Here is a 26,048-nt window from a genome sequence, read left to right as displayed (position 1 = left end):
TCATAAGCCCCTTAATCATTTTTGTCGCTCTTTTCTGAAATCCCTCCAGTTTCTGGAAACGGAGGTGATTCAAACTGAATGCAATATTCAAAGTTAAACTTTAAAAAGAAGTTGACAATGCCCTTTTATAAGCCTTGTTTGCTTCCAAGTGTGGAACCGCCACAATTACCAGAAGATTACAGTTCTCAAAGACTAACAGGCTGCCTGCTTTTTTTTTTTTTTCCTTCTTTAGAACTAACCAAAAGAGCCTCCCAAACAGTACATCTTCTGAATCTTTGAAATGAAACATATAGCTTAAAGACCTCTGTTCATTCAATCACCTGTAGATAAGACACACACTACACACACCTTAGCAAATTACATATATACAACCCTGTAACACTGCAATGTTCATTTATAACAAAAATGCCAACTCTGCATTGTCTTTAAGCTAAATGCATGGTGTGTAGATTTCATAGTGGACCCCTGGGTCTACAGTACCATTGCTCCCAGAGAAACTGAGCAGAAAGTAAAAACAAGAGGAGTCCTTGTGGCACTTTAGAAACTAGCAAATTTATTTGGGCATAAGCTTTCATGGGATATAACTCACTTCATCAGATGCACGGAGTGGAAAATACAGTAAGCAGGTACAAATATACAGCACATGAAAAGATGGGAGTTACCTTACCAAGTGGGGAGGTCAGTGCTAACGAGGCCAATTCCCAACAGTTGACAAGAAGGGATGAATATCAACAGAGGGAAAATTACTTTTTGCAGTGCTAATAAGGCCAATTCAATCAAAGTGAATGTGACTACAAAAAGTAATTTTCCCTCTGTTGATATTCACCCTTTCTTGTCAACTATTGGGAATTGGCCTCATTAGCACTGACAGCCCCCCCCCCCCCCCCACACACACACGGTAAGGCAACTCCCATCTTTTCATGTGCTGTATATTTGTACCTGCTTACTGTATTTTCCACTCCATGCATCTGATGAAGTGAGTTATATCCCGAAAGCTTATGCCCAAATAAATGTGTTAGTCTCTAAAGGTGCCACAAGGACTCCTCGTTGTTTTTACTGATACAGACTAACACGGCTACCCCCTGAAACCTGAGCAGAAGGCAGAGGCGTAGTTTAAGCATATTGAAGGTATTATCTTTAGCCACATCTGGGGAAGGGTAGAAGATCAAAGGATCACTATGATCATTTGTAAGGCATACTCACAGCTATATATTGCATGCACACAGGAAATTATGTAATTCATAACCGATTACATATGTGTTGAGCTGATGTATTTTAAAAACGTGCAATCTTTAACTTCTCATTCCACCACCTCAAAGGTTTATTATTCAAGGCACCTTGGTCCAAAGCTCCTTCTAGTCCCATTTGTTCAAGAATAACCCAAAGATCACAAATCATTTCCTTAGACTTTAATCCTCTTTCTCTAACTTCATTCTCTCTCTAGGGGTGCCATCTCCCCACCACATTCTCCCAGGGCTCAAAGCAGTCACTACAGGCCATCAACAGATGGCATCTTAAAGAAAGGTCAGAGATGTTGGTGCTACCATAGAGACACCTTAGTGTGGGGGGGAGCACAGAGATGAAAAGGGAATGTCCCCCCGTGCAGTGGACAGTGATGTATCACGGTTCAAATGGCTCCTTTTGTTATCTGAGAAAGCTGCTGTCTGTTGTCCTCCTCCTGACCTTTAAATGTCATTAAGGGAAAAAAAATCCAGCCTGCTCTGGCAAGAGTGAGCAAGTGCTTGCTGAAAGCTGCCACCTGCAGACCCAGAGCTCATCAGCGTATTTACCAACTCCGGTTAATAGCAGCAGAGTTGCCTGATTGAATATAATCTTTCCTTACTGCTATGCTATATCCTTGCTGTAGTTACTGATACAAAAGGGTCTAATTCAGCCATGTGCAAAGGTTTTAATACAAGTCAAAATGTATTAAAACTAACTTTCTGCTGTGACTTCCCTGAAACCCACTGATGGGGAAAAAGGAAGATAAATTATTTTTCTGTCACTTTCATAGCAAGCTTGCCCAATTTGGGGGAAATTCACCCCTGGCACACAAGTCCCATTTCAAGCTTTTAAGTCACACTTAAGTGACGTATAGGCTTTGTGCTGATTTTCCATACGGGGTGAATTTCACTCTTTCAAATCAAATAACTATATTGTTTTTCTAACAGCCAGCTCCCAGGATCTGAATGTCCAGCCAGGCTTTTTGTCCTTCCATCCCCACCAGTAATAAAAAGAGTCAGCAGTCAGATGATGCACGAGGTAGACGAGCTCTACCACAGCCAAACTGGCTCTGCAGGGCTGTTAGTGAAGTCAGCAGGTGTGTAATCCAGGGACCAGCAGAGCAGGAGAGGAGACAAAGATGACAAAGAGAGGAATGAGAGAAGATAAGCAATGCCTAGACCATGGAAGTCACCCTGAGAGAGAGAGATACAGGGAGCAATTTCTTACTATGACCACTCTTTTCTATTCAGTGAAACTCTCTTATCTAAAGAAAGTTAAAGCTTGATAAACATGAATGCGGAGCCCTACCACACCATCCACTGACCGATTATAACAAAACTGTCAAGTTTAGCAAGGGCACCAGTAATAAAACTGGGGATCATACCCTTGGCAAGTAGCAGCAGGCTGACCTGGGTTGGTTTATAAAAAAAGACAAAGCTCAGTAGTGAGTGTTTGGAGGGTGCAAAGAGCGGCTGGTTATGTTTCAGTGTTTAATGTGGATCAACTGCAAACAATAATGCTTTAGTAACTAAGAACATAAAGACTTTCTAGGCAAGACCTGTGACCCAGACCCCTCCTCCAGCTGCTGAGCCCCTACCACCTTCACCTGGACCCCCCTACAGCCTCCCATTACCATTGCATCCAGAACCCCCCAACCAGCCCCTGTGCATCCAGATCCCTCACTGAGCCGCCTGCACCCAGACTGCCCCCGCAACCCTGTCAACCCACACCAGGATTCCCCCAAATGAAGCCCCTCCACATTTGGATCCTGCCTTGCTAAGCTTGCCTGCCCACACAGAGGGACAGGACCCCGGAGTGCTTTTGGGGCAGGCCCGGACCTCGCGCTGTGTCAGGGCTGGATGCAGCCTCGCTGCTGGGTCCGTGCACAGTGATCTCCCACCTTTGTGCAGCCAGTGGCCTGTGCGCCCCAATGCCATGCTGGAGACGCCACATTTATTTAACACATAAAATTTGCAGAATTTTAAAAAATTTGGTGCCAAATTTTAATGTTTTTGGCGCAGAATGTTCTCAGGAGTAGAGTTTACACTTTCTGATGAGGCAGGTTTCTGACGGTTATTAACACTATAAATCTCCTGTTGCTACCAAGAGGCCCTGCAGTTACAAAGCAAACAAACCACAAGACGATTTAGGTAGTAAACAGAGAGTGTGCATCTAAATCACTGAACGTCTCCTTCTTGTGCAGTATTGATTTGTTGAAACAAATCAAGAGGTTTCTCCATGTGCAGGTAGACTTGGCACTCACTACAATTTTCTTCATCGCTGCCATCTGGACAGTCCTCAAAGCCATTGCACCGGAAGCGGCCAATGATACAATGGATCCCACTAGCACAGGGGAAGAACGTGGAGCCACATTTGGATTTGGCTTTTGCTGCAAGACAAGAAACACAAAGAAAGCCAGAATTAGGGAAACAATTTGCAGGAGATTAAAACATCTTCCTATCAGAAGGATCTAAACGCAGGGCTGACCAGACACTCCCCATTACAAGACGCTGCTTTCAGTTCTTATAATTTTGTCAAAATTAAGTCATTTAAAGGACAAAATTTTCCATGCAGGGTATCTGCCTCGGCTGATTTTTTTGTTATTTTATTTTGAGGGTGGGGGTTTTGTGTTTTTTGGGGTTTTTCTTCTTTTTTTAAGCCAAAACAGGTCAGCTGTTTCTGAGAACAAGGTTAGGGGGAAAATATGTGCTTCTGCCATGTTAAAAAATTCTAGCAACTTCTCTTAGAAAAGCTCTAGAACAGGGACATGAAATTTGGTAGGGGATGGAGGACCTTTGTGTCAGGGATACTTTTTTGCTATCCTTGTGAAAATCTGATCAAATGTGGCCAAGTTATAAGGCTTTGAGGGGAAAAAAAAAATTACTGAGCACGTTCAAACTGTGGATACCTATTCGAGTTCTGCAGCTAAAACCCCCGAAGATTCTGTCTGCATGGAGCAGACTCGGACCTGGACTTTCCCGGCAAATGGAGCTCTGGACTGCTGAGGACCATGCTGGGTCTATAGACCTGAAAGGAGAGCAGTGAGCCTGTCTCTCAGGTGCCCAGGACAAATTGCCTACTGGGCTTGGGCAACATGCAGGAGGGAGATACCTGATTCAAATGCAGAAGAGACAAGAGCCAGAGTGTTGTGAGGAGGAAGACTGGGACTGGAGGGTGGCAGGAGGGAGGGGAGGAAAATTGGTAGTCAGGGTGTGGGAGGAGACAGGGACTGGCTGAGTAAAGAGTGGGACAAGAAACTGGGGTGTGAGGAGGACAGCAATATTGGACAAGGAGCCTGGGGAGAGAGATTGGGACTGGGATTCTGTGGGGATGGGGGACAGAGAACCAAGGGGAGAGGTTGAAGGGGGTGCTAGAGGCCAGGGTCAGGGAGAGAACGATCAGATGAGGAGCAGGAAGTGGGGAACGAGGGCAAGCTGGGCAAAGAGACTGGGGGCAGAAGGGGGAAATTGAGATAGGCAGTCCAGAGGGTGAGACTAGGGACAGGTTAGAAGGAATGGAGCGAAAGGGGCCACACTTAGAGCATGATCCCCTCCACAGCCTGGAATATAACCCAAAATTTCTGAGTCTCACCATCCCTCTGCTGTCAGAAAATATCTGTGAAACCCACTGGGAAAGTATGTGTCCACACAGAGAATCTGTGATAGCCCACTACAGTTCTGGTCCCGCAGTAGGTTGTCATTCCCTATCAGTTACTTCATTAGTGCAAGTGGCAGAGGTCCGTGTGGTGGCTCTAAAGATTTTAATCCTGCTGATGACCCAAGTGGGTGTCAATACGATGTCATGTGATGGATTTTTTTTTTGATTAACAAAAACACCTTAGGAAATCACACACAAAATTTTGATAAAAGATTATTAAAGGTTGTAAAGTTAACTACTAAAAAGTTAAGAATTGCCACAATTAAGGTTGTCTGTACAACTCTCAGAGATACTGTAGTGATGAGAATCAAAGAGATGCCCGTGAAGAAATGAATAATTCTGTCTTCAGAGCATGGTTTGAATAACGTGCAGTACATAAGGCCTGGGGATATACTTGATTAATGAAGATAAAGCAAAATACTGAATAGCTGATCACTAGTGCACTGAATGAGACAGTGGTCCAGTGGAAAAAACAGTATGTGATCATATAATTAAAGACTGTATCATAATGCAAGCGGTCTGAATTAAGGCTGAACAGGCAACCTTAACTCTGGCATTTCCTAACTTTTGAGTGCTTGACTTTGCAACCTTAAGGGTTCAATTAAAGTTTGTGTGTGTGTGTAATACACTGATTGCATGGTATCCTTTACTCCTCTATGATGTGGCTTTTCTTTGATTGTAAACACTGTAGGGCAGGGACCATGTCTGTCTATATTTTGACGGCATCGGCATAACAGTAAATAATGAATACTCAGTGTCAAAATGTACACAGCAAACCAGATTTAAGAACGATATTGTAATAAATCCCAGGCTACTTAGGACTTCACATTTGTTAATTTTCTGCATAACATGGCCACTCACATCATGATGGCAAGAGCAAAAACATAACTCTGAGCCATGGGCTCAAAAAGCCTCAGTTTCTACCACATGAGCTCAAGACAAGTTCCATTTAACTGTTAGCATCACAGCGTTTATGGCACAGTTGAGCAGCTTTGATTCCACCAAGTAGAAGCCGGTGGTACAGACGTATTCTAGTCAGGTCATAACATTTCATATTTCTATCCTGCCCTTCCTTCCCAAAGATTTCAAAGAGCTGTACAGATTACAGATATACTCTACAACGGAAATACTTGCAAGGAAGAAGACAGCAATCAACTGGTACAGAATACAATCAATGCACAATCAAAAAGCCAGGGGAAGAAATATCTTTCCATGGTCAATGGGGCAGACACTTGTTAGGGCACAAATCACTTCTAAGCTAAGTTTCCCACCTGTGGTTACCACAACCAAAGAACAAATCGTTCCTCCAAAACATCCCCCTGTAAGAAGATTTAACATGTTTGCTCAAACTCCTTTATCCATTCCCTTCCAGTTTTTCACATTGGCATGCAGCTAGCATTTCCCTGAAGCTGTATTAGTGGATTCTGGCCTCTCTGAAAGGTTTCTTATACGTCACAGCCAATCACTGATCCAGTTCACTCACTCACTAGTGTGTACTTGCATGCAATCAGACCTGTTCAAGTGTGTGTGTGTGATTATAATGAATACATATTGTCCTTCAGTCACTAGCCTTAGAGAGAAGACTTAAATTGTACAACTAATGGAGATTCTCCTTTGGCCCAGATGGTAATGGCCTGTTTTCTTGGAGTAGAATGTCCCCAGTTCTAACCCCACCATCACGTGTTGATATCTATGCACTTGCACCACGTGGATTTTATGAGGACCCCCTGAACTGGAGATCAGAGTGTGATGGTGATAGGCAATGCTTTTATGCCCAAAATGAATCTGCGCCTCACAGACTGGCAAAGTTTAACCAGTTTAGAGGATGGTGAAGAAGTGTTACAAAAAGACAGCAAAGGAGGCATAAGGAGTGCAACAGTGGGGAGGAAAAAGGAAAGGAAATAACTAAGACAGGTGAGGGAGCAAAGAAGCCAGGACTTTGGAATCAATTCGGAGGAGATTCTCTCTTGCAGAGATAAAGTCAACACAGATGCAATGAAATCTTCCCTGATGTCTCTCAGCAGATATTATTATATACACTGTTTTAAGAGCAGTCACAGCAACTAGATTTAGTATCCTTCCAAACCCAAGTCATGCTGTTCCTGCCCTACTCTTTACAGTATTAGTAGTTCTCAGTTAGGATTATGAAGTTAAGATGTATCACTTCAGGTATTCACCAACTACCATTTTTTCCTGAACAGAATCCAAGGTCCAATCAGAAATAATAGGCCATTGCTTTGAAGAAAATAGGCGATAAATTATCCTGGAGTTACTGCCATGTTTAAACACACTAACTTTGGTAGTGGAAAAATCTCAACTGAAAAAATATTTTATGTCTTCAGAACTCTTTCCATATTGCATTAGAGCTACGTATCTTAATAGCCCTATGCTCGGAGACAAGTCCATACTTCACTGAGCATTTTACGCTTCAGCTGCAGAATCCAAGGACCATCGAAGTACCCCTATGGCAAGCACAGTCTCTGTTCACACCCACCAGATATCTGGTTCTTTAAAGTCAGGACACAAATACACTGGTAGGTCAATGTGGGAAAGCTTCAATTGCTGTAGCCTATGCTGCACCTGCTGTATAGATAAATGGAGGACTTCCGTCTACAGTCCTTCCCATTCAGCCCGTGCTCACTAGCACCAAATCCAGAAGACAATAAAAACAGGCTGATGAGTCACAAGAGGCAGCATACTGATATTCTAAGTTACACAGGACGTACAAAGATCCTTACTTATTTTCAGTTTTCCCCTCTTGACACAGGTCACCCAAACCAGGGTATTTAAATTTGCACTCCAGGAGAAATAGCATGACTGCTTTTACATAATTAGATCAAGTACAAAGAAAAGCAATGAGCTGGAATTCAACCAGTCAATATTTTTCTGGCACATCTATGTGCCTTTGCTTGAAATTGGAGGAATTTCCCCTTGTCCAGACCTCACTTGATAACATGTCATGGCAGATGTGACCCAAGAGCAGTAAATTATATTAATTTATACACACATCAGCTGAAACAGAATATGCACACAGAGTAAAATGAGAACTGACAGTGAGCTGCAGCACCATGGACACTGGGAAGAACAGAACAAGTGCATCCTTTCACCACTGAAACATGCATTTCAGATCCCCTTTTGGCCACCATTAACCACAGAGTAAATCCTCTGTTGCCAAAAAGCATCACCTGTCTCTCAAAATCCAACAGAAAGGTAACTGATTAAGTTAGTTTGGGAAGAGCGCTTCACCACAGCATAAGTTGGTCTCTAAAATGAAACCCCACGCTGATTCACTAATGAAGGGTGAAATTCACCCCGTGCAGACAGCTAGTACAAAGTCTATGCTCAAGTTAAGTCCCAGTTGAGTCCTATTTTGGCAGCTTTATGCTGCCCCACTGCACAGAGGTCAATTGCCACCAAAAAGCAAAGCTGCTTTATAGCTTTTATAGCTCTTTCATAGAATTGGGTTGTATAGTCCAACACAGAAATGACAGCTTGCAGGCATCATTCTGCAGCATTGATTAAAAGAACATATTACTACTAGCTTTATGGCACCAATAGAGAACCTCAGAAGATAATATATTCCCTTTTTAAAAAGTTTAATCTGTTTTATGATTTTTCAGCATGGAGAAGAATAATTCCCTACAGCGTGGAACCAAACAGAGACATGGCACATATAACATTCAAGCCTAATTATACATGGTTGGATTAACAAAATGATCAAGCCCCACAGCTCAATCAGAGGGTCCCAAAACATGACTGGGAATGGACAGCCTTTCAATGGATCCTCATTATTGGAAGCACCGATGCTTTTGTACTGCATAATTAAGTGGGTGTAATGTCGCAACTGATCAACCAAGATATCAGATGTGCTACCTAATTACCAGCAAGCAAGGTGTGGGGGGGAGAGAGAGAGAGAGGAGTAACAAACAAGGGCTAGGTACAAAAGGTCCAAGCAGCCTCGCAGAGGGAATCCAAATATTGGTCAACAGCACACTGCTGGGAAGTCATAAAGAGAAAGGCTTTTGAGAAGCCAGAGGCACCTGCTAGGTGGCCACTGGGCTGGAACAGTCCCAAACTGCAGGGCTTATTTTAAAACCTATTTATTACAATTAGTGTTTTTTCTTGTTGTGCTGAGCTTCGCAAATAAAACCTCAAAGAAGAAAACTTGCTGACGGAGCTTTAGTTCCTGAACCATGTCACCAGCATTTTGCATCTATGATCGTATGTGACACAGAACAGGCAGATTTCCTATTTTTAATTAAGGCAATTATTTTAAAAAGTGCTCTCTAACTCCATAGTCATTTTCAGATGGGGGCCAGGGAAACATGGCTAACAACACAGCCAGGTAAGCAGCAGACATTTTGAGGCTATCCGCAGCTGAAAGTGAACAACACGTATTTCAATATCACCATCTTTCCATTCAAACTGTTGCCTCAGAACCTCCCCAGGTAGCAATCATGCAAAGTAGCTGCATGCTGCTTCACAATCACAGGTCTCAATCCTACAGTAACAATGATGTATTTGACTAATCAAATCTTGGTACCTTCCGTGCAACAGCAGCTACTCTCTAAACTGATTCTGTACCCTGTGCAGATGCTGCATCACTTCACTGCCATGGATATATTCTTAACCACCTCTCTGCCAGTTCACCCTAACTCCAGCTGCTCTTGCAGCGGCCCTCTGTTGATGCTCTGACATTCCACTGAAGTCACCATGGAGCATCGTGGGGAACCAGGCCACAGGGCAGTACCGGAAGTTCAAATGGCTTGATGCAACGAGGATGCGAAGCAGCAGCACAGCAACTACACTGTGACAGAGTTATACTGCTCCCTCTTTCACCCACACTCCATGCTCGGAAGCGCAGTGATTAGCATAAATGGAAGACAAAGAAGACGACTCAATTTCAGGCAATGACACTGCGTACGCAGGCCTGGCAATGGGATACGGCGCCTTTCACCTCTCGATTGCTGCTTCAAAATCCAAACCAGCTCAGCTGTGACAGAAAGTTGCATCCAGCTAGTTAATTAGTGGGTTTGGTAATTTCAGTCTATTTCCCAGTGGGCAACCAACCATCACCAAAAACTGCCACCATCACCACCACCAGCAGTCACAGCACACTGTATGGGTGTGGGAATGCATCATCCTCTGCCTTAAAGGTGGTCCCATGAGGGGCACATTGGCAGGGCCTCTCTGGAAAATACGGCGGTCAACCGGGCACCATTCCTCAGTACCACGTTCTTACACAAAGTCAGTTACACTGTATATTCATGCACACAATACAAATGTGATTATCCAAACCTCAATTCGCTTTTGTCCAAAACAGGGCCATTTACCAGCATGTGAGCAAAACCTTTTGGTGACCAGAGTCTAGTGTCCTTCAGAAAGCTCCCAAGGTTATCTGTTTTTATTCCCTCCCCTTTGATCCTTGTCTAACCATTCAAACTGTGTAGATACACACACAGATCTTTAAGCAATTATTACTAGAGGAACACAATAGAAAATGTGTCTTAAATAGAAACCTATTTTAGGCTCTGTATTTTTTCTAGGGAGTAATTAAGGAATCAATAGTCAGTTACACTGGTGGGAATAAATCAGCATCTGCCCCATACCAGACACCCCACTCACCTACAGCACACAAATATAAAAGGAAAAGAATTTAAAAGAGTAAGACTCACAGCCCCTTAATACTGCCACACAAAAAAAGAGCTCAGTTTCCTTTGAAAGAGGAAGACATTTTTGCTCTTGTGGTGCTAAAGGGATGGTAGCTTTTGCTTGCTCTAATTTAAGTATTAAGGGACAAATCCAAAGTCAGCTCTGTCGCACCAGTGTAATTCCAGAGTAACTTCACTGAAGACAATGGAGTCTCTCGGGATTTACATTGGTGTAATGGGATCCAGCCTTAAGGCACTGCAGCACTAGTAGATCCACATTCTGCTCAGAGCACGTGTGTTAGTTAATACAGTGCACCACCTTGTTTTTGCCTAGTGATTAGCGCAGGGGACAGCAGAAAAAATGGTTACTCACTTCTCGTAACTGTTGTTCATGTCCATTCCAATCAGGTGCATGCGCATGTACGTGCACGATGGCTGGAAGATTTTTCCCTTAGGAGCATCCGTCAGGCCAGCCTGGGGACCCCCTGGAGTCGCACCTTCATGGCACTCAATATAGAGCCCTGCTGACCTGCCACCCCTTCAGTTCCTTCTTGCCAGGTACTCAGACAGAGGGGTAGGAGGGTGGGTATTGGAATGGACACGAACACCACATCTTGAAGAACAACAGTTACAAGGAGTGAGTAACCGTTTTTTCTTCAAGTGCTTTTTCATGTCCATTCCAATCAGGTGACTCCCAAGCCAAGTTCAGGAGGTGGGGTCAGAGCTGTCCACTGATTGGAGTACTGCTCTTCCGAAGACCGCATCATCTCTGGCCTGCTGGGTAATTGCATAATGTGCGGCAAAACTGTGTATGGAGGACCACGTCACAGCTCTGCAGATTTCCTGAGCCAGGAATGTTGATGAAGCCTGCACCCCCTGGTAGAGTGTGCAGTGATCAGCGGTGCGGGAACACCTGCCAGATCGTAGCACCCACGGATACAGGACACAAACCATGATGAGATGCGTTGGGATGAAACCAGCTGACCTTTTATCATATCCGCCACTGCCACGAACAACTGGACTGACTTTCTGAACGGTTTCATTCTCTAGATGTAAAAGGCCAGCGCTACAGACATCCAGAGTGTGGAGTCTCTGCTGCCTGCTGCTGGAATGAGGTTTAGGGTAGAAAACTGGGAGGAAGATGTCCTGGTTGGTGTGAAACTGCGAGACGACCTTCAGGAGAAAAGCAGAGTGAGGCCTAAGCTGAACCTTGTCCTCATAGAACACTGTGTAGGGAGGGTCTGATGTCAAGGCCCTGAGCACAGACACCCTCCTGGCTGAGGTTATCGCCACCAGGAATGCAACACTGTAGGAGAGGTAGAGCAGGGAGTATGTTGCTAAAGGCTCAAAAGGGGGGCACCCATGAGCCTAGAGAGGACCAAGTTGAGGTCCCAGACAGGGACTGGTTGATGGACATGAGAGTGTAACCTGTCGAGCCCTTTTAGGAATCGGCCGAGCATGGGGTTAGCGAAAAATCGAGCAGTATTTGCACGCCCGAGTGGAAGGCCGAGATGGCACCTAGGTGTACCCGTATAACAACCAACAAGACCCCCTGGTGCTTCAGATGGAGGAGGTAGTCCAGAATGTGGGCACTGAGCCAGCATTGAGGCCAATGGCGCTGCGCTGACCAGATTGAGAATCTCTTCCACTTGGCAAGATATGTGGGTCTCGTAGAGGGTTTCCTACTGCCCAGGAGGACCTGTCTGATCTGAACAGGAAAGCTCCAATGGATTTAACGATGGAGCTTCTACACCATAAGATGGAGTGACTGGAGGTTTGGGTGTTGGAGACGTCCGTGATCTTGTGTGAGACGGTCCAGGGAGAGCGGTAAGGTAATCAGCGCTCCCACGGACATGTCTAGGAGGGAAGCGTACCAGTGCTGACAGGGCCAGGCCGGTGCTATCAGTATGACCCGAGCTCGATCTCTGTGGATCTTGAGCAGCACCTTGTGAATGAGCGGTATCAGTGGAAAGGAGTAACTGAGAGAACCTCCCCAACAGAGGAGAAATGCATCAGCACTGGAGCCCAGGCTGTGATTCTGGAAGGAGCAGAACTGCTGGCACTTCCTGTTGCGTCGCGTGGCAAAGAGGTCTATCAGGGGAAACGCCCACCTCCGGAAGATCGAAATTGGGACGTCTGGGCAAAGGGACTACTCATGGCTGTGGAACGACCTGCTGAGGTGGTCCGCCAGCTTGTTCTGTACCCCGGGGAGGTACGATGCCTGCAGGTGAACTGAATGTTCTACACAAAAAGTCCTACAGCCTGAGGGCTTCTTGGCACAGGAGAGAGGAGTGTGCACCCTCCCCCCTGTTTGTTGATATAGAACATTGCTGTCGTATTGTCCATTGACTGATGCACACATTGTCCAGTTAGGTAAGGACAGAATGTTTGACATGCCAGACGCACCGCTCTCAGCTCTCTGGCATTGATGTGGAGACGCAGATCTGCTTGCGACCAGAGGCCTTGAATTCTGCAGCCTCCCAGATGAGCTCCCCAGCCCAAGTCTGACGCATCTGCCACCAGTGACAGAGATGGCTGTGGGGCAGCAAAGGGGACCCCTGAGCACACCTGCTCAGCATTGACCCACCACTGAGCGAGTCAAGGACCAGGCGAGGCAGGGTCACGATCCTGTCCAAGCTGTCCTGGGCTGGGCGATACACTGTCGCTAGCCATGACTGGAGCGGTTGAAGCCTGAGTCTGGCTTGCTGCACCACACAGGTACAGGCTGCCATGTGCCCGAGAAGTTTCAGGCATTTTCTAGCTGTAGTGGTGGGGAACTGCATGATGCCTCGGATTTATGTCGTTGAGGGCCTGAAACCTCGCCTGTGGCAGGTATTCCTTGGCTTGGATCAAGTCCAGTACTGCTCCTATAAATTCTATCCTCTGGACGGGGGACAGAGTCAACTTCGCTTCATTTAGGAGTAGACCCAGGGTCTCAAAGGGGGCTCTGATAAATATGACCTGAGACTCCACTTGGTTCCTGGAGCGGCCTTTGATCAGCTAGTCATCGAGGTGCGGGAACACCTGTACCTGGTGCGGCTGCAAGAACGCGGTGACAACTGCCATACACTTGGTGAACACTCAAGGTGCTCCTGACAGGCCGAACAGGAGGACAGTAAATTGGTAATGGGAACCGTTGACCACAAACCTGAGGTACTTCCTGTGGGGCTGAATGATTGCAATGTGAAAGTATGTGTCCTTCAAGTTGAGGATGGCATACCACTCTGCTGGATCTAGTGAGGGGATGATGGAGTCCAAGGAGACCATGCGGAACCGGAGTTTCTTTACGAAATTGTTGAGCTCTCGCAGATCCAGGATAGGCCTGAGGCCGCCTTTGGCCTTTGGAATTAGAAAATACCGGGAATAGAAACTCTTGCCCCTGTGCTCCAGTGGAACCTCCTCCACTGCCCTTAGCGATAAGAGCAACTGCACCTCCTGAATGAGTAGATGCTCCTGAGAAGGGCCCCTGAAGAGGGACTGGGAAGGAAGGTGGAAGGGCGGGAAGGCACAGAATTGGATGGAATATCCCCTCTGTACCATGCAGAGCACCCAGCGGTCCGAAGTGATACGGGACCATGCACGGTAGAAAGGGGATAGTCGGGAGGAAAAAGGTAAGGTGGGGTCAATCCAGTCTCCGATCTGGTGCATCATTCTTGACCACACCTTCAAAAGGCCAGAGCCCTAGCCTGAGTGTTGCCTCCTCCGGCCACTCCTGTTCCTCCTCTGAGAACAGTCCTGTCAGTTCTGCTGATGGAATCTCGGAGGAGGTTCCGGTTTGGAAGTGTCTCTGCTGTGTGCCGTGAGTGTGCAGGCCCAATGACTTGAGGCTGGCTCATGAGTCTTTCATGCTGTGCAGCCTCTTGTCTTTTTTTTCTTCTTCCTCCTGAAAAGACAGAGTCTCACCCTCAAATGGGAGGTTCTGAATGGTTTGCTGGACCTCGTAAGGTAGCCCCAAGACTTGGAGCCCAGTCGCCATGACCTTAGTGGTAGCATCTGCAGCGTCCAATGCGACCTGGAGGGAATCGCGGGAGACAAGCTTCTCCTCCTCCACCAAGGCCGAGAACGCGGTTCAGGAGTCCGAAGGGAGGAGCTCCGTAAATTTGATCTTTGTCACACAGGTGTTGTATGAGTACCTGCTGACGACAGCCTGTTGGTTGGGGTCTGCCACAGGGTCTTGGTGGTGTTCACAATGGTTTTAATAAGTGGAAGAGCAATATAGGAAGGTCCTGATGGTGCAAGGATGTCCACCATCCAATCATCCCCCTCAACTACCCCTCAGCTTTAATGCCCAGACCCTGAGTGGCCCTGCGCAACAACTGCTGCAACACCCTGATGTCCTCAAGCACCGGGGCTATGGCTGTACCCGCCAATGCTTCATCTGGTGACAAAGAGGAGGAAACGTTTATAATGAGTGGATGAGGTTAACAGTTCATTCTAGTTCAATATTCAGAGAGCTCAAGGACTGGGAACAAAGGACAAAAATCAACACCTGGCTAGAGCAACCTCCAAACTGATATGAACACTATTTCAATCATTGAATAAGGCTCACCTTTAAGAATTCTGATGCTCAGCACTTGGAAAGAGAACCCTACCTAAGAACTCAGTTAAAAGAGCCATACTAAAATTTTAGTCTCCAGAGGCTGTGCTAGCCAGATGACATCAAGAGAAGCTCTTATCTACTGGAAGACAGAATTAAACCTTTTGCTAAAAGTCACCATGATTCTCCCTCTCCAGCTCAATTTCTCCTATAGTTCTATAGAAAACCTAGGCTCCTACCCTAGCCACCTCAGCTAGGCAGCTGATGCTACCAAAGCCTTAGAGACTTAGACCAGAGGCTAATTAATAGCTGCAATAAAATGTGCAAACTCAGGCTGGACTGAAAGGGCCATTTTGAGGCTCTCTGAATTTAAGTGGAGCAACTCGAACAACAAGTATCTTGTAGGAATGAGATATAAGGCTAATGAAATAGTAGGAATGGGATATAAGGCTAATGAAATAGTAACAACATGCCTGTGCTGAAGGCACTGGGCTAGTAGGTAGGAGAGCTGAGAGCTACTTTTGGCTCTGGCACAGACTAACTCTGACATTTGGCCAGTCTCTTCACCTGCCGGAGGTCTCAGTTTGCTCATCTGTAAAATGAAGATATTACCCTACCTCACAAGGACATTACAAGGGTAAATACCTTAATGTCTGTAAAGCGCTCTGAGAGCGTCAGACAGAAGGTACAGTTCTAATGAAATACTACCATAAGTATCATTAAACACAGACTGATCTGCTGGAAGCATGGAACAGGAAGGAATAGAAACAGAAGGTAATTGTCTGTCTCTATCAAATCTAGCTGACAGCTGGGCAGAACCACATGACTCTCCCAGACACAGGTGTTTAAACCTTAAAACTGCTTCCAAATGGAAGGAAAGTCTGCTTTAAAAGTCATCTCTCCATCTGGGATCTAGCTGATGCCACTTCTCATGGGATAAGAGGAGAGGGTAATAAATCTGCCTGAGCTCCCTGCACTTTCCATACTTAAAACAGCATTCATGTTACATGACTCATCCCCTCCATACCCAACCCCAATCACTGGATCCTTTTATGGCCTATTCTTTCAAATGGCAAGCCACAGATTTTTCCGAGGAAAAATATAACATAGATCCAAGCCCATGTTGTAGGAACAGGCCTGCAGACCCCTGAATGGACTAATCACAGAGCATTAAAGCCTGAAGAAATGGATCCACTGAGCCGGGTCCCCAAAATACTACTTGATAAATACCTCTCTTCCCAAAAATACCTCTCTTCCCCGAGCATTTTGATTTTCGTTTTCCAGCAGCTCTCCCTCACTCCTTTTTCAGAGTGCAATACAAACAAGATCACTGGGCTCCACCAGCCTGCTCCTGCTCTTGAAATCCATGGGGTTTTTGCCACAGACTTGAACAAGCGCCTTTAGTTTCTCCTGTAGTCAGGGGATAGAGTATGCTTCTTTGTCCCCTTGCAGGTCTCCTCTGATAGAAGCCCTTTTGTTTCATCACAGGCCCTTGAGAGGGAACTTCAAGATAAGATCCCTGATCAACTGCTTGAACTTTTTAAAGTTAATATATTGATTCGCTTTTAAAAGGTTACGTTGGTGCCTGTTGTGCACAGAACAAGGAGGTAGAGCTGCACACAGACACCGGACTGTAAAGTTCAGGGAGAAATCTGGCCCTCTTGACAGCCCAAACAGACTAGAGCCAAAAGATTTATTGTGCTGTTAACGAGGACTCGGTTTCTAAACATTCTTACAGGTCTGAAGTCTGTGCTCTGAATGAAGTGCTATAAGCTAAACAGCGGTAGTATGACAGATTGATGACTTGCAGACAAGGGTTCAGCAGCATTTGTGTCCCCCTTTCCAATACACAAAAACAGCCCCAGGTTTCCTTCAATTTAAGAAATGCATGAACCACTCTCAAAAGGTTCTGGGAACATGTAGGCACATCTGGAATGGTACTTACCATTTCAAGCTTATTGCTGTAATGCTTCCTAGGTCCACAGGAAACCTGGGACAGCAGAAGGGCAAGAGGAAGTAGTGATGGTGGAACTAGATGTCATCAATGTAACGAGCAGAAGTTGCTAATGTCTTATATGTCCATCATCTTACATGTGCTATCATCACTTCAATGGGTCTAAAACTTCTAGAGCAACTCATCACTTTCGGCTACACATTCCAGCTCTATGAAAAAAGTCAGCATGGCTGAAAATCAAAAGCGGTCTTGTTTGGTCTTATAAACCTTTTAAAAAAGCTAATATTTGGCTATACACACTCAGCCTGGGCCACTAAGACATCATCCATTATAACTGCACCTATATTAATTTTTGCTAGCATGGACCCTCAAAGTTTGAGTACTTAAACACACTAATCTCTTCCTTAATTCTGGCATCACTGCTTGACTGTCTCCTTCTACATTCATGTGCAAAAAATAAAACAATTAAAAATTAAAAAAAAAAAATAAAAAAAATCAAGAAAAGTTCCCCTAGTGACAGGTTTTATTAGAAGCCTGTGCCAGATTTGAAGACCTTAGGAAAGACCCAGGGAGGGTTGTAGTTTGGGATGGAAACTATGTTAAACTGTAGTTCTGTTTTCTAAAATGAATTCATTCCCAAATCAGGAAACACTAGTTTCAGTGGGATTGGTATGTTCCATACACTAAAAGCCAGTCATCTCCTCCTCTCAATTCATCTATACTCATGCCTAGTCCATGATACCCTTCTTTTGTGTTCATCTGCACAACATGTAACCTTGTCCTTTGTACCTGCCATACCCTTCCTCAGTTAATCTAGCGTTCCCCCACCCCATAGATCATATCTATTCCACGTAACCTGTCAGCATTCATCTGTAGTAATAGGAATGCACCTGGTTTAAATCCTGCAGTCTGTCAAGATTCCATTTCTAGGTTGTTCAGAAATGTGTAAGCTCCTTGGGGGCAGTGGTTATGTCCTCTTCAGTGTCAGCACTCAGTAATGAAACAAGTCAATGACCACCTAAGACTCCACTGTCGTGGTTATGCTACATACAATGACCACCCAGAACTGCTGTGATAGCCAGGATAGACCAGAAAGCTGCCTCATCCTTTCCCAGAAGCAAAGGCCCTCTTACTTTTGGGGTAAGGGAGAATTTTCTTGAGCTGTTAGCAGTATAGGGTCAAATTTTCAAACGTGTCTAAATAGTTTAGAAGCTTAAGCCTCATTTTTAAAAGTGGTTTAGGCCAAGTCACTTTGGCACTCTTTTACTTGTATATTTATAACAGCTGAGCAGCGCTGATTCCACCCAGTGGAGGGTAATCAGGCACACTACTCAATTCATGACAACCACCGAACAGTTCTATGACTCGCTGTGAAGGAAAGATGCACATGTCTGTTCCTGAGACTAATGTTTATACAACATCCACAGGAGGGCAACTCCAGTCAGTACATTCCTTGCACCAAGTGTGCTGAAGTGAATCAGATCACCACATGCATTTGGAAGTAGGACTCCCAACTGCTGGTACCTAGAAGGAAATCTAGGTATATCTATAGTTCAGATTGCACTAGTTTCTTAACTAGAACATGAGAGTCCTAACCTAACCTAAGCTAAGCGACAGCTGCACTGGCAACCTGCCAAGAGTGCCAGGGTTCTGCAGCTAGTGTGCAGCACAATGGAGCAGGCTGTAGATGCCCTCATCTTTAAATAAGGCAGTGCAGCCCAGAGAATGGTTCCAAGTATGCAAGGCTCCACCTTAACCACAGCAGCCTGTGTGTATATTATAATTTACATATGTACACATACATATAAAGCAGAGACTGATGTTAAGTATCAAAAGCTAATGGATGTTCCAAGAAGCATAATTTTGCCATCGATATATTAAACAGTGCAGAGTCAGTAATCTTTACAGATGGGTAGGATTAGTCTGATTGGAGTTCTTGGACTGCTGCTGTATTTTAGGAAGATCTCAGCTGATTTAGACAATCCTTGGGGCTCACTGATGTTACCACTGAATTGGGCAGACATTTCTTATTAGCGAAATGCTGCATCTCAATTCTTCCAGTGCACTGAGCTCTGCATGTCTATCCTAAAGCCTAGTATTTAAAAGATAGCAGCCTGAGCTATTCTGTGCTCTTTGTTCCTGAACATGAAAGCCATTCATTAGCCTCTGACTCTGCAGGGTGGCTAAATCCAAGCAAAATAACTTCAGCCATAATAATTGTATCATGGTAACATGCAGTCATTAAATAGCTTAGAGAGATTCCAGTATTTGCTTTCTCTACAAGGCCCAATTTTATATTTTATTTTTATTATTAACATGGCCAGTTGACAAACTGGATATTTATCCTCGGCAGACAACAAAGCTGTGGGTCTGACTGTTCTTACAACAAGTCTAGAGGAAGGAAAGGACAAAGGCTCGTGCTACCTCTAAACAACCCCAAACTGTGTCGCACAGGTGGAAAAAGGAAGAAAAGATTTTGTAGAGAGGGTGAAAGTAGCTGTTTAGTCAGGTTCTTGCTTTGGCATAGTTTTATTCTGTGATTTATGTAATGGAGAGTGCAGAAAACAGACAGCATTCAACTCTAGCTATAACTCCAGCTTGCTGTCCAACAGCATATCGAACTTGTGGCCTGGTTCTCATCTCACAGAAATCCACCTACTTCTGGAGTTACTGCGCTGATGTACACCTGCATAGGGAGGGATCCAACACATGCACAAAGGCCCCCCCGATCCAGTCATGTATCAGTGCAGAGACAGGGGCGAGTGCAGCTTGCACATCTCCTGTTCTGGTGTGGTTAGGAAAGCGAGGAAATTCCCAGGGCCCCAGCCATCTTTCCTGCCCACCTATGGGGGACTTTTTGCAAGGGGAATCTGCACTTCCCAGGGGGCCTTCCGCAACAGGGTATTCTCCAGAGGGCTGTGCAGCTGCTTTTCTCTCCACAAATGGGACCAAAGTATTATATAAATTCTAAGTGTGCATATACAGATTATATGGAATTACTGAATTAACCTGTAGAGAAATTACAGAAAAATGTATAAAACTAACATGGAATGTGAAAACCAGGGTGCTTTATTCCCCACATCAGTTTAAATAAATCCATACTTGTAAAGTGTGCTAATGATCAGAAAAGTGACTCTCAAAAGGCATCTTCATACTCACCTCTTACTCTGCTTCCTGAGTGTGTTCAGAAGTCATGACAACATTTTTTACTACTTGCAGAGGCCCGCTTAGCTAAGCATGTGCTGTCTGGGCTCTATTCTGCACCGTCTGTCATCCATCTAACTTAGTTAACCAAGTTCCAATTACAGAATCTTTATTATTGGTGACAATGCATAAACCCAACTTGACTTTCAGATCCTCAGTTGAATTTGCAGTGGTGGTAATTAAACACTCTTTACTTGCAAACAGAATCATGTGTGATCTGGAATCACTAACACACACACACAGAACCCAAAGACATTTTTGCACAGTCACTTTCCAGACCAAAACCTCTAAATCCTTCTACCCCTCACACACAGCTTAGATTAGAATGACTTGTCACTGGGTGTCACTGTTGGTTCACAGAAAAATAGCTCCATACACAGACCTGGCAGAAAAGAAATGGCTCTCTTGTAAGAGGAATGAAGGAGAAGCTGCAATTTGTGTATTTGGTACATCCCTAATTTTGGCTCCTGTCATGTCAGGCAGTTAACTCAGATGATGTGCCATGCTCCAAATCTTTACCATCTGCTGCTCGTTAGCTGACAGAAAGGCAGCAACATGCAATCCCTCTACTAGCTGTTGCTCATTAGCTGACAAAAGCCATTTTCAATGTTCACATTTTATTAGATTTTAGAAAGAACAAAATCTTAAACAAAAAGAACAAAGGGAAAAAGGGACAGGAAATACAGATTCCAGAACAAATTATGGTTTTGGAAAAAATGGCACTGCTACTGATAATTCTGGCTCCAGAGTGCTGGGCACATGCAGGCTTGCGGGTAAGTGTGTGTGCAACCACTTGAAGGACTGTACCCTGGTTCCACAGAATTTAACTGCAAGGCTCCCATTGACAGCAGTGGGACATGGATTTGGCCCTAAAATAAAATCTCCATTGAAATAGAATCAACATTAGGGGTTTCCATTGTATCTATCTCCAAATAGTCTAGAATAAATGAACATCTTTCTAACTTTTTTTTTTCCTCCTTAGGTTCCATTTGTTTTCAGGCAACTCCCCAGCTTTTCCACACCCCCAAACCCTCCAATATATACTTATGGATCCTATTTGTGCATGAGGTGAACAGTGTCAGACTGACAATCCCAGAGACTGAAGCCCTCTGTTTATACTCAGAACACCTGCAGCGAGCACACAAGCAACGCACTCTGCTAACGTGGCCAGAGAGGACTTTGGGAGCCACAGAGGTAACAGCCCCAAGCTCCCGCAGCTCATCCTAGGTTTTGAGATTCTGTACTTCACAGAAGTAATCTCAGCTAACCATTATGAAGCGTATGTGGGTCTGAAAACAACCTGGAGGATGCTACCCCTGTTATTGGTTTTACATGTTTGTTATGGCAATTTTCCTTTGAAAATCACCATCTTCCTGCAAGTAAAGGAGTGGCCTAGTAGCCTTGCAAAATAAACTGCAGGGGATTCTCCATCATCGGGGGAAGAGGAGGAGAAGGAGGGAGACTGATCTTCAACTGCTCAGGCAGCCACGGATGCTAAGGGTCATTGCAAACCCCTTTCCTGGCTAACAGCCTGCAGTTCAGCCAATGACTAATGAAAAGCTAGTGAGATGTCTGGTCACAAGGAGCAGCAGCTTAGCAATAAGAGACAACATGACCTAGTGCAGTGTTTCTCAATGACTGCTCTGTGGACCAGTGCTGGTCCCTGAAACCTCCCTGACACAGTTTAGGAAGGCAGCAAGCCGGTCCCTTGTATCAAAAAGGTTGAGAAACACTGATCTAGTGAACTAAGTATGAGACCCAAGTTCTGACAAGGTTTCCCCCTCTAGGTGAATTGCTTCATATTACTGTCTCTCCCTCAGTTTCTCCACCTGTTAAATGAGATAATATCCTCCTCCCTCATAGAAGTGCTGTGACAATGACTTATTCCATATGTGCTAAATATAATCACCGACATAACAGAGGACCACAGAATGATCACAGCCGAGGCCAGCGAGGACTGAAGGAAGAGAGCAAGAAACAGTTAGACATGGCGAAGGGCTGGGCTGCACAGGATGGGTTGAAGGGGAAATAATGAACAGAAAGGTGCTGCTTTTTAGAGGAGAGGGAACAAAAAGGGAAACCTTAGGCAGAAATGTGGAAAGTGATCTGATTAACAGAGGAGGTCACACATGGCAGGAGAGAGAAAAGGGACTAAAGAAATGGAAGGAGGGAGCAAGGCATGTAAATTTTAGCTTGCTGATTCAGTTTTTTTGTCCCCCTTTTAATTTTTACTTCTTTGGCAGATGGCTAATAATTCAGTACATTCATGGGAACATGGACGTTATGGAATATTCTGAACTACATTATTATAAAGTTGTTGGTTACTCTGGGTTCTATAGTTAACTAGTCAAAGAAAAAGAATAAAGAGACCCTAGAATTTATCAGCATGTAAGCAAAACCATTTGGTGACCAGAGCCTAGCGTCCTTCAGAACTCTGACTTACTTGCTTGATGAACTTGTCTTCACTGCAGAGATAAGCTCAGAGAACAAGTGTTGCTCCAACCCAACACTTAAGCTTGATTTAAGCTCTCTAGCTTAAGTTAAGCTTGATTTAAGCTTGAGCTAGCTGATCCATCTATTTAATGCTGCTGCTGTTCTCCAGTGTGATCACTCTCCTTCAAACTACATTAGCTTTAAAAAGGCATTAATTCAAGCCCTGAGAGCATAGGTGCTGGAAGTAGGGGTGCTGAGGGTGCTCCTGCACCCCCTGGCTTGAAGTGGTTTCCATTATATACAGGGTTTATAGTTTGGTTTAATGGCTCTCAGCACCCCCACTATAAAAATTGTTCCAGAACCTCTGCCTGACAGCATGAGTATATACATTTAATGTTGGTGACTGTTCTTGAACCTCAGCACAAGCATCTGGGCTCTGCTTCTGCAGCAACAGAGGAGAGTGGTAAAGGCCCAAAAACATTTTCCTCATATCACATGTATTATGCTTTGGGGAATGATGCCAAAGTTATCTTACTGACCCTCTGCTCCATAATCCTTAAGGTAGCTCTGACCAAAGCAGACAGTGATCACAGCAGACAGGAGTCAGTTATGTTTTTATGCCCTTCCCCAACCAAAATAAGCAGATTTTCAGGTCCACCCCAAAATGCTAAGACTGGCTCTTAAGAGGTTTCAACTCTGACCTGGAAGTACTGTCACCATCTCTAGAGTCAATGATGATAATTGAGGATTCAATTCTAATCCTCTCTGTCAAGAAAAGGGACCAAATCAGTGGCAATTAAGTTGGTATCTCCTGGGAACTGGCCTTTCTTCCAACCTACTGAAATATTTTGAAAATATGATAACACACACACACACACACCAGTTATCCTGTGGAATTTTCTGCCACATTATCATTAAGGTCAGGAGCTCAACAGGATCAGAACAGGAGTACATGCTTTTGGGGTAATAAGAACCACATACAGCTGTATTAAGATAGGATAAAAAAGGGAGGAACCCCTCATGCTTCAGAGAATAAGCCACTAATTGATGGCAGTTGGGAAGAAACTTCCCCTGTTGCCAGTTATTCCATAATTGTCCTCTCTGGGGTTTCTTGCACCTTTCTTTGAAGCATCTGGTATTGGCCATTGCTGGAGACAGAATAATTGACATGATGGACGATGGAACTGTTCTGATATGGTCATTTTTATACTTAAGATTTCATAATCCTAGGATTCTCATTCTCTCAGTTTTTTGGGCCCTCCATGATCCTGTCAAAGAACTCCCATCGGTCTGCCACTGGTCACAGGCTATGCCCACCATCTCCCCACCCTCCTCCTTTCATACAACCCTTTTGGGGTCCCATATCAGTACTGGCTGATAATCATGCACAACTGATCAAAGGCACTTCTTAGGCAACCCCAAGCAACAGATGATGTACCGCCTGCCCTTGGGGGGAGGGGAGGAGGCGGGGGAAAGAGAAAGAGACAGTGACTCTGTGTCAGATGAGAAAAGGTGTGATGCCTCTAACCCGGTAGAAGTGATGTGAGATGTCTGCCCTCATTGCAGGGACAGCCATGGACACAGGAGGGGATTGTGGCTGGGCTGAGGTAAATAGCACGTCTTGTGGGTAAATGATGGAGTCAGTTCTTTAGCGAGGATCTCTGCAGTTTGCACTGCGCTAGGAGCCACCAGACTAGGATAAGGAAAAACCCTGCTCCCCTAAAGCTCTCTGGATATGTCACCTGACCCGCTTTTGTGAAGGTCTATTTATTTGAATCCCTAAACCTATGAGTGTCTCCCTTCCGCTTTGGCTTATGTGACCTGTCAACAGCAGGCCAGGGCAGCATATGAATTACTTGCTCTCCCAATCTCTCTTCTTCATGCTAATTTTACATTTATGCAAGAGATCAGGTAGGAGATAAAGGTGTGGGAAGATGGAAGAATGGTCTAATTACTTCTTTGTTTGGGCCAGGTTAAAGGGACACAGCCAAAAATCTTGGCTAATCCAATCAAACTGGATGTCCTTATTTAAATGAAAAGAGATACAAAGGAGGACAGTTCTGCAGACATCCAAATGCACAGTGGCAGCATAACTTAGATCAGCGTGACTCACTCCAATCAGTCTGGAAAAAAAATGATTTTATGAACTTTGGTTTTGCAGCTATTTAAATTTTGTCGTCTGTTACTGTGTTCATTATCACCTGCCTCACACTGGATCCAGCCAATTCTTCATAATGAGAGAGCACTTGAATGGAGATGGGATGAGGCACGTTTGGCTATTACCAATTCATGAACAAATGAATGGTAACTCCAGCCCAGTGCTCTTTCATTAGGAGTCTCTATATTTGCATCTGGGGGGAAATGACAGTTTTCAGGCAATAGACAGCAAAACCTCCTAGACCATGTCCTATAAATACTTAGGTTTTAAAAATGCCTTCTTTCAACTAGCTTTAAAATGCTGATTTTGGTACGGCAACCTGTGGGCTGGGAGCACTTGGAAGGTTGGTGTAGTATGGAGTGTCATGTCCCCCCAGTGACAACTCCTGCATTGCTAATTAAGGAGCATGCTAAGCTCAAAAGGGAATCCAAGCCACTCTGGTCCTACAGCAGAGCCCAGAGGCTCCAACCGAAATCAGGGCCCCATTGTGCTAGGTGCCGTAGAGTCACATGGGGCACGAACTGTCTTACTAAGAGCTTAACACCTAAATCACTAAGAGAAAGTATTATCTTCAATTTACAGGATGAGGAACTGAGGCCCAGTGCTGCACCTGAACCACAAAACGTGGTTAGGCAAAAGGATGCTGCAACTAAGGTCTGATGTTTTAGAAACACTAAGCCAGCAAGATTAGGGTGTATCATTTGAAGCTGCTTCTAGAGTTCAGCCTATCAGAGGGAGAAAAAATTAAGAATCACAGATGAAGCATGAGATGGGTGTTCAGCAAATATCTGAAATAAGGTGGGGAGTTGAGGTGGGGAGATACAGGAACTATTCCAAATAGCAAGAGAGGCAGAGGAGAAGGCTCTGATCAGGCTAGTAGCAGGATGAAAAGGTACTGTAACAGTACATTATTTGTCACCAACAAAAGACAAACAACAAGTCAGGCAGATGCTTCATCACTTGAAGAACATAGACCACAACACATGCAAATAATGCTATCTAACTGAGCCTCATGGTACAAAACATGTAAGATAATCACAGGGGTCACTCACGGCATTCCTTCTCGTCACTTTCATCGAAGCAGTCTGGCAGCCCATCACACTGCCAGGCCCCTGGGATACAGCGTCCGTTACTACACATGAAGTTTCCAGGAATGTTGCATTCATTTGTGAAGTTATTCCCAGGCAACAGCTGGCTCTCTGTAACAGAAGGGGGGAAAAAAACCAAACA

The 26,048-nt window shown here is 44.8% G+C and overlaps 1 protein-coding gene across 8 annotated transcripts in view; it reads right to left on the bottom strand.

The window, feature by feature from the left end:
- Window positions 1-26,048, bottom strand: part of LDLRAD3 (low density lipoprotein receptor class A domain containing 3) — a 182,912-nt gene that overhangs the window by 101,594 nt on the left and 55,270 nt on the right. For 7 of the 8 annotated variants that reach the window (XM_075129521.1, XM_048854734.2, XM_048854732.2 and 4 more), the window contains 2 exons: window positions 25,871-26,017; window positions 3,488-3,613 (listed from right to left, as the gene is read on the bottom strand). In XM_075129521.1, the coding sequence (XP_074985622.1) occupies window positions 3,488-3,613; window positions 25,871-26,017 (273 nt within the window). The remainder of the gene's footprint in view (window positions 1-3,487; window positions 3,614-25,870; window positions 26,018-26,048) is intronic. The other variant, XM_048854733.2, reaches the window with a different exon arrangement.

The sequence above is a fragment of the Caretta caretta genome, chromosome 6, assembly GCF_965140235.1.
Source record: "Caretta caretta isolate rCarCar2 chromosome 6, rCarCar1.hap1, whole genome shotgun sequence".
In the NCBI taxonomy this organism is placed as follows: Eukaryota; Metazoa; Chordata; order Testudines; family Cheloniidae; genus Caretta; species Caretta caretta.
Note: the sequence above shows the minus strand (reverse complement) of the source record. Positions and strands in the feature narration are given on the sequence as shown.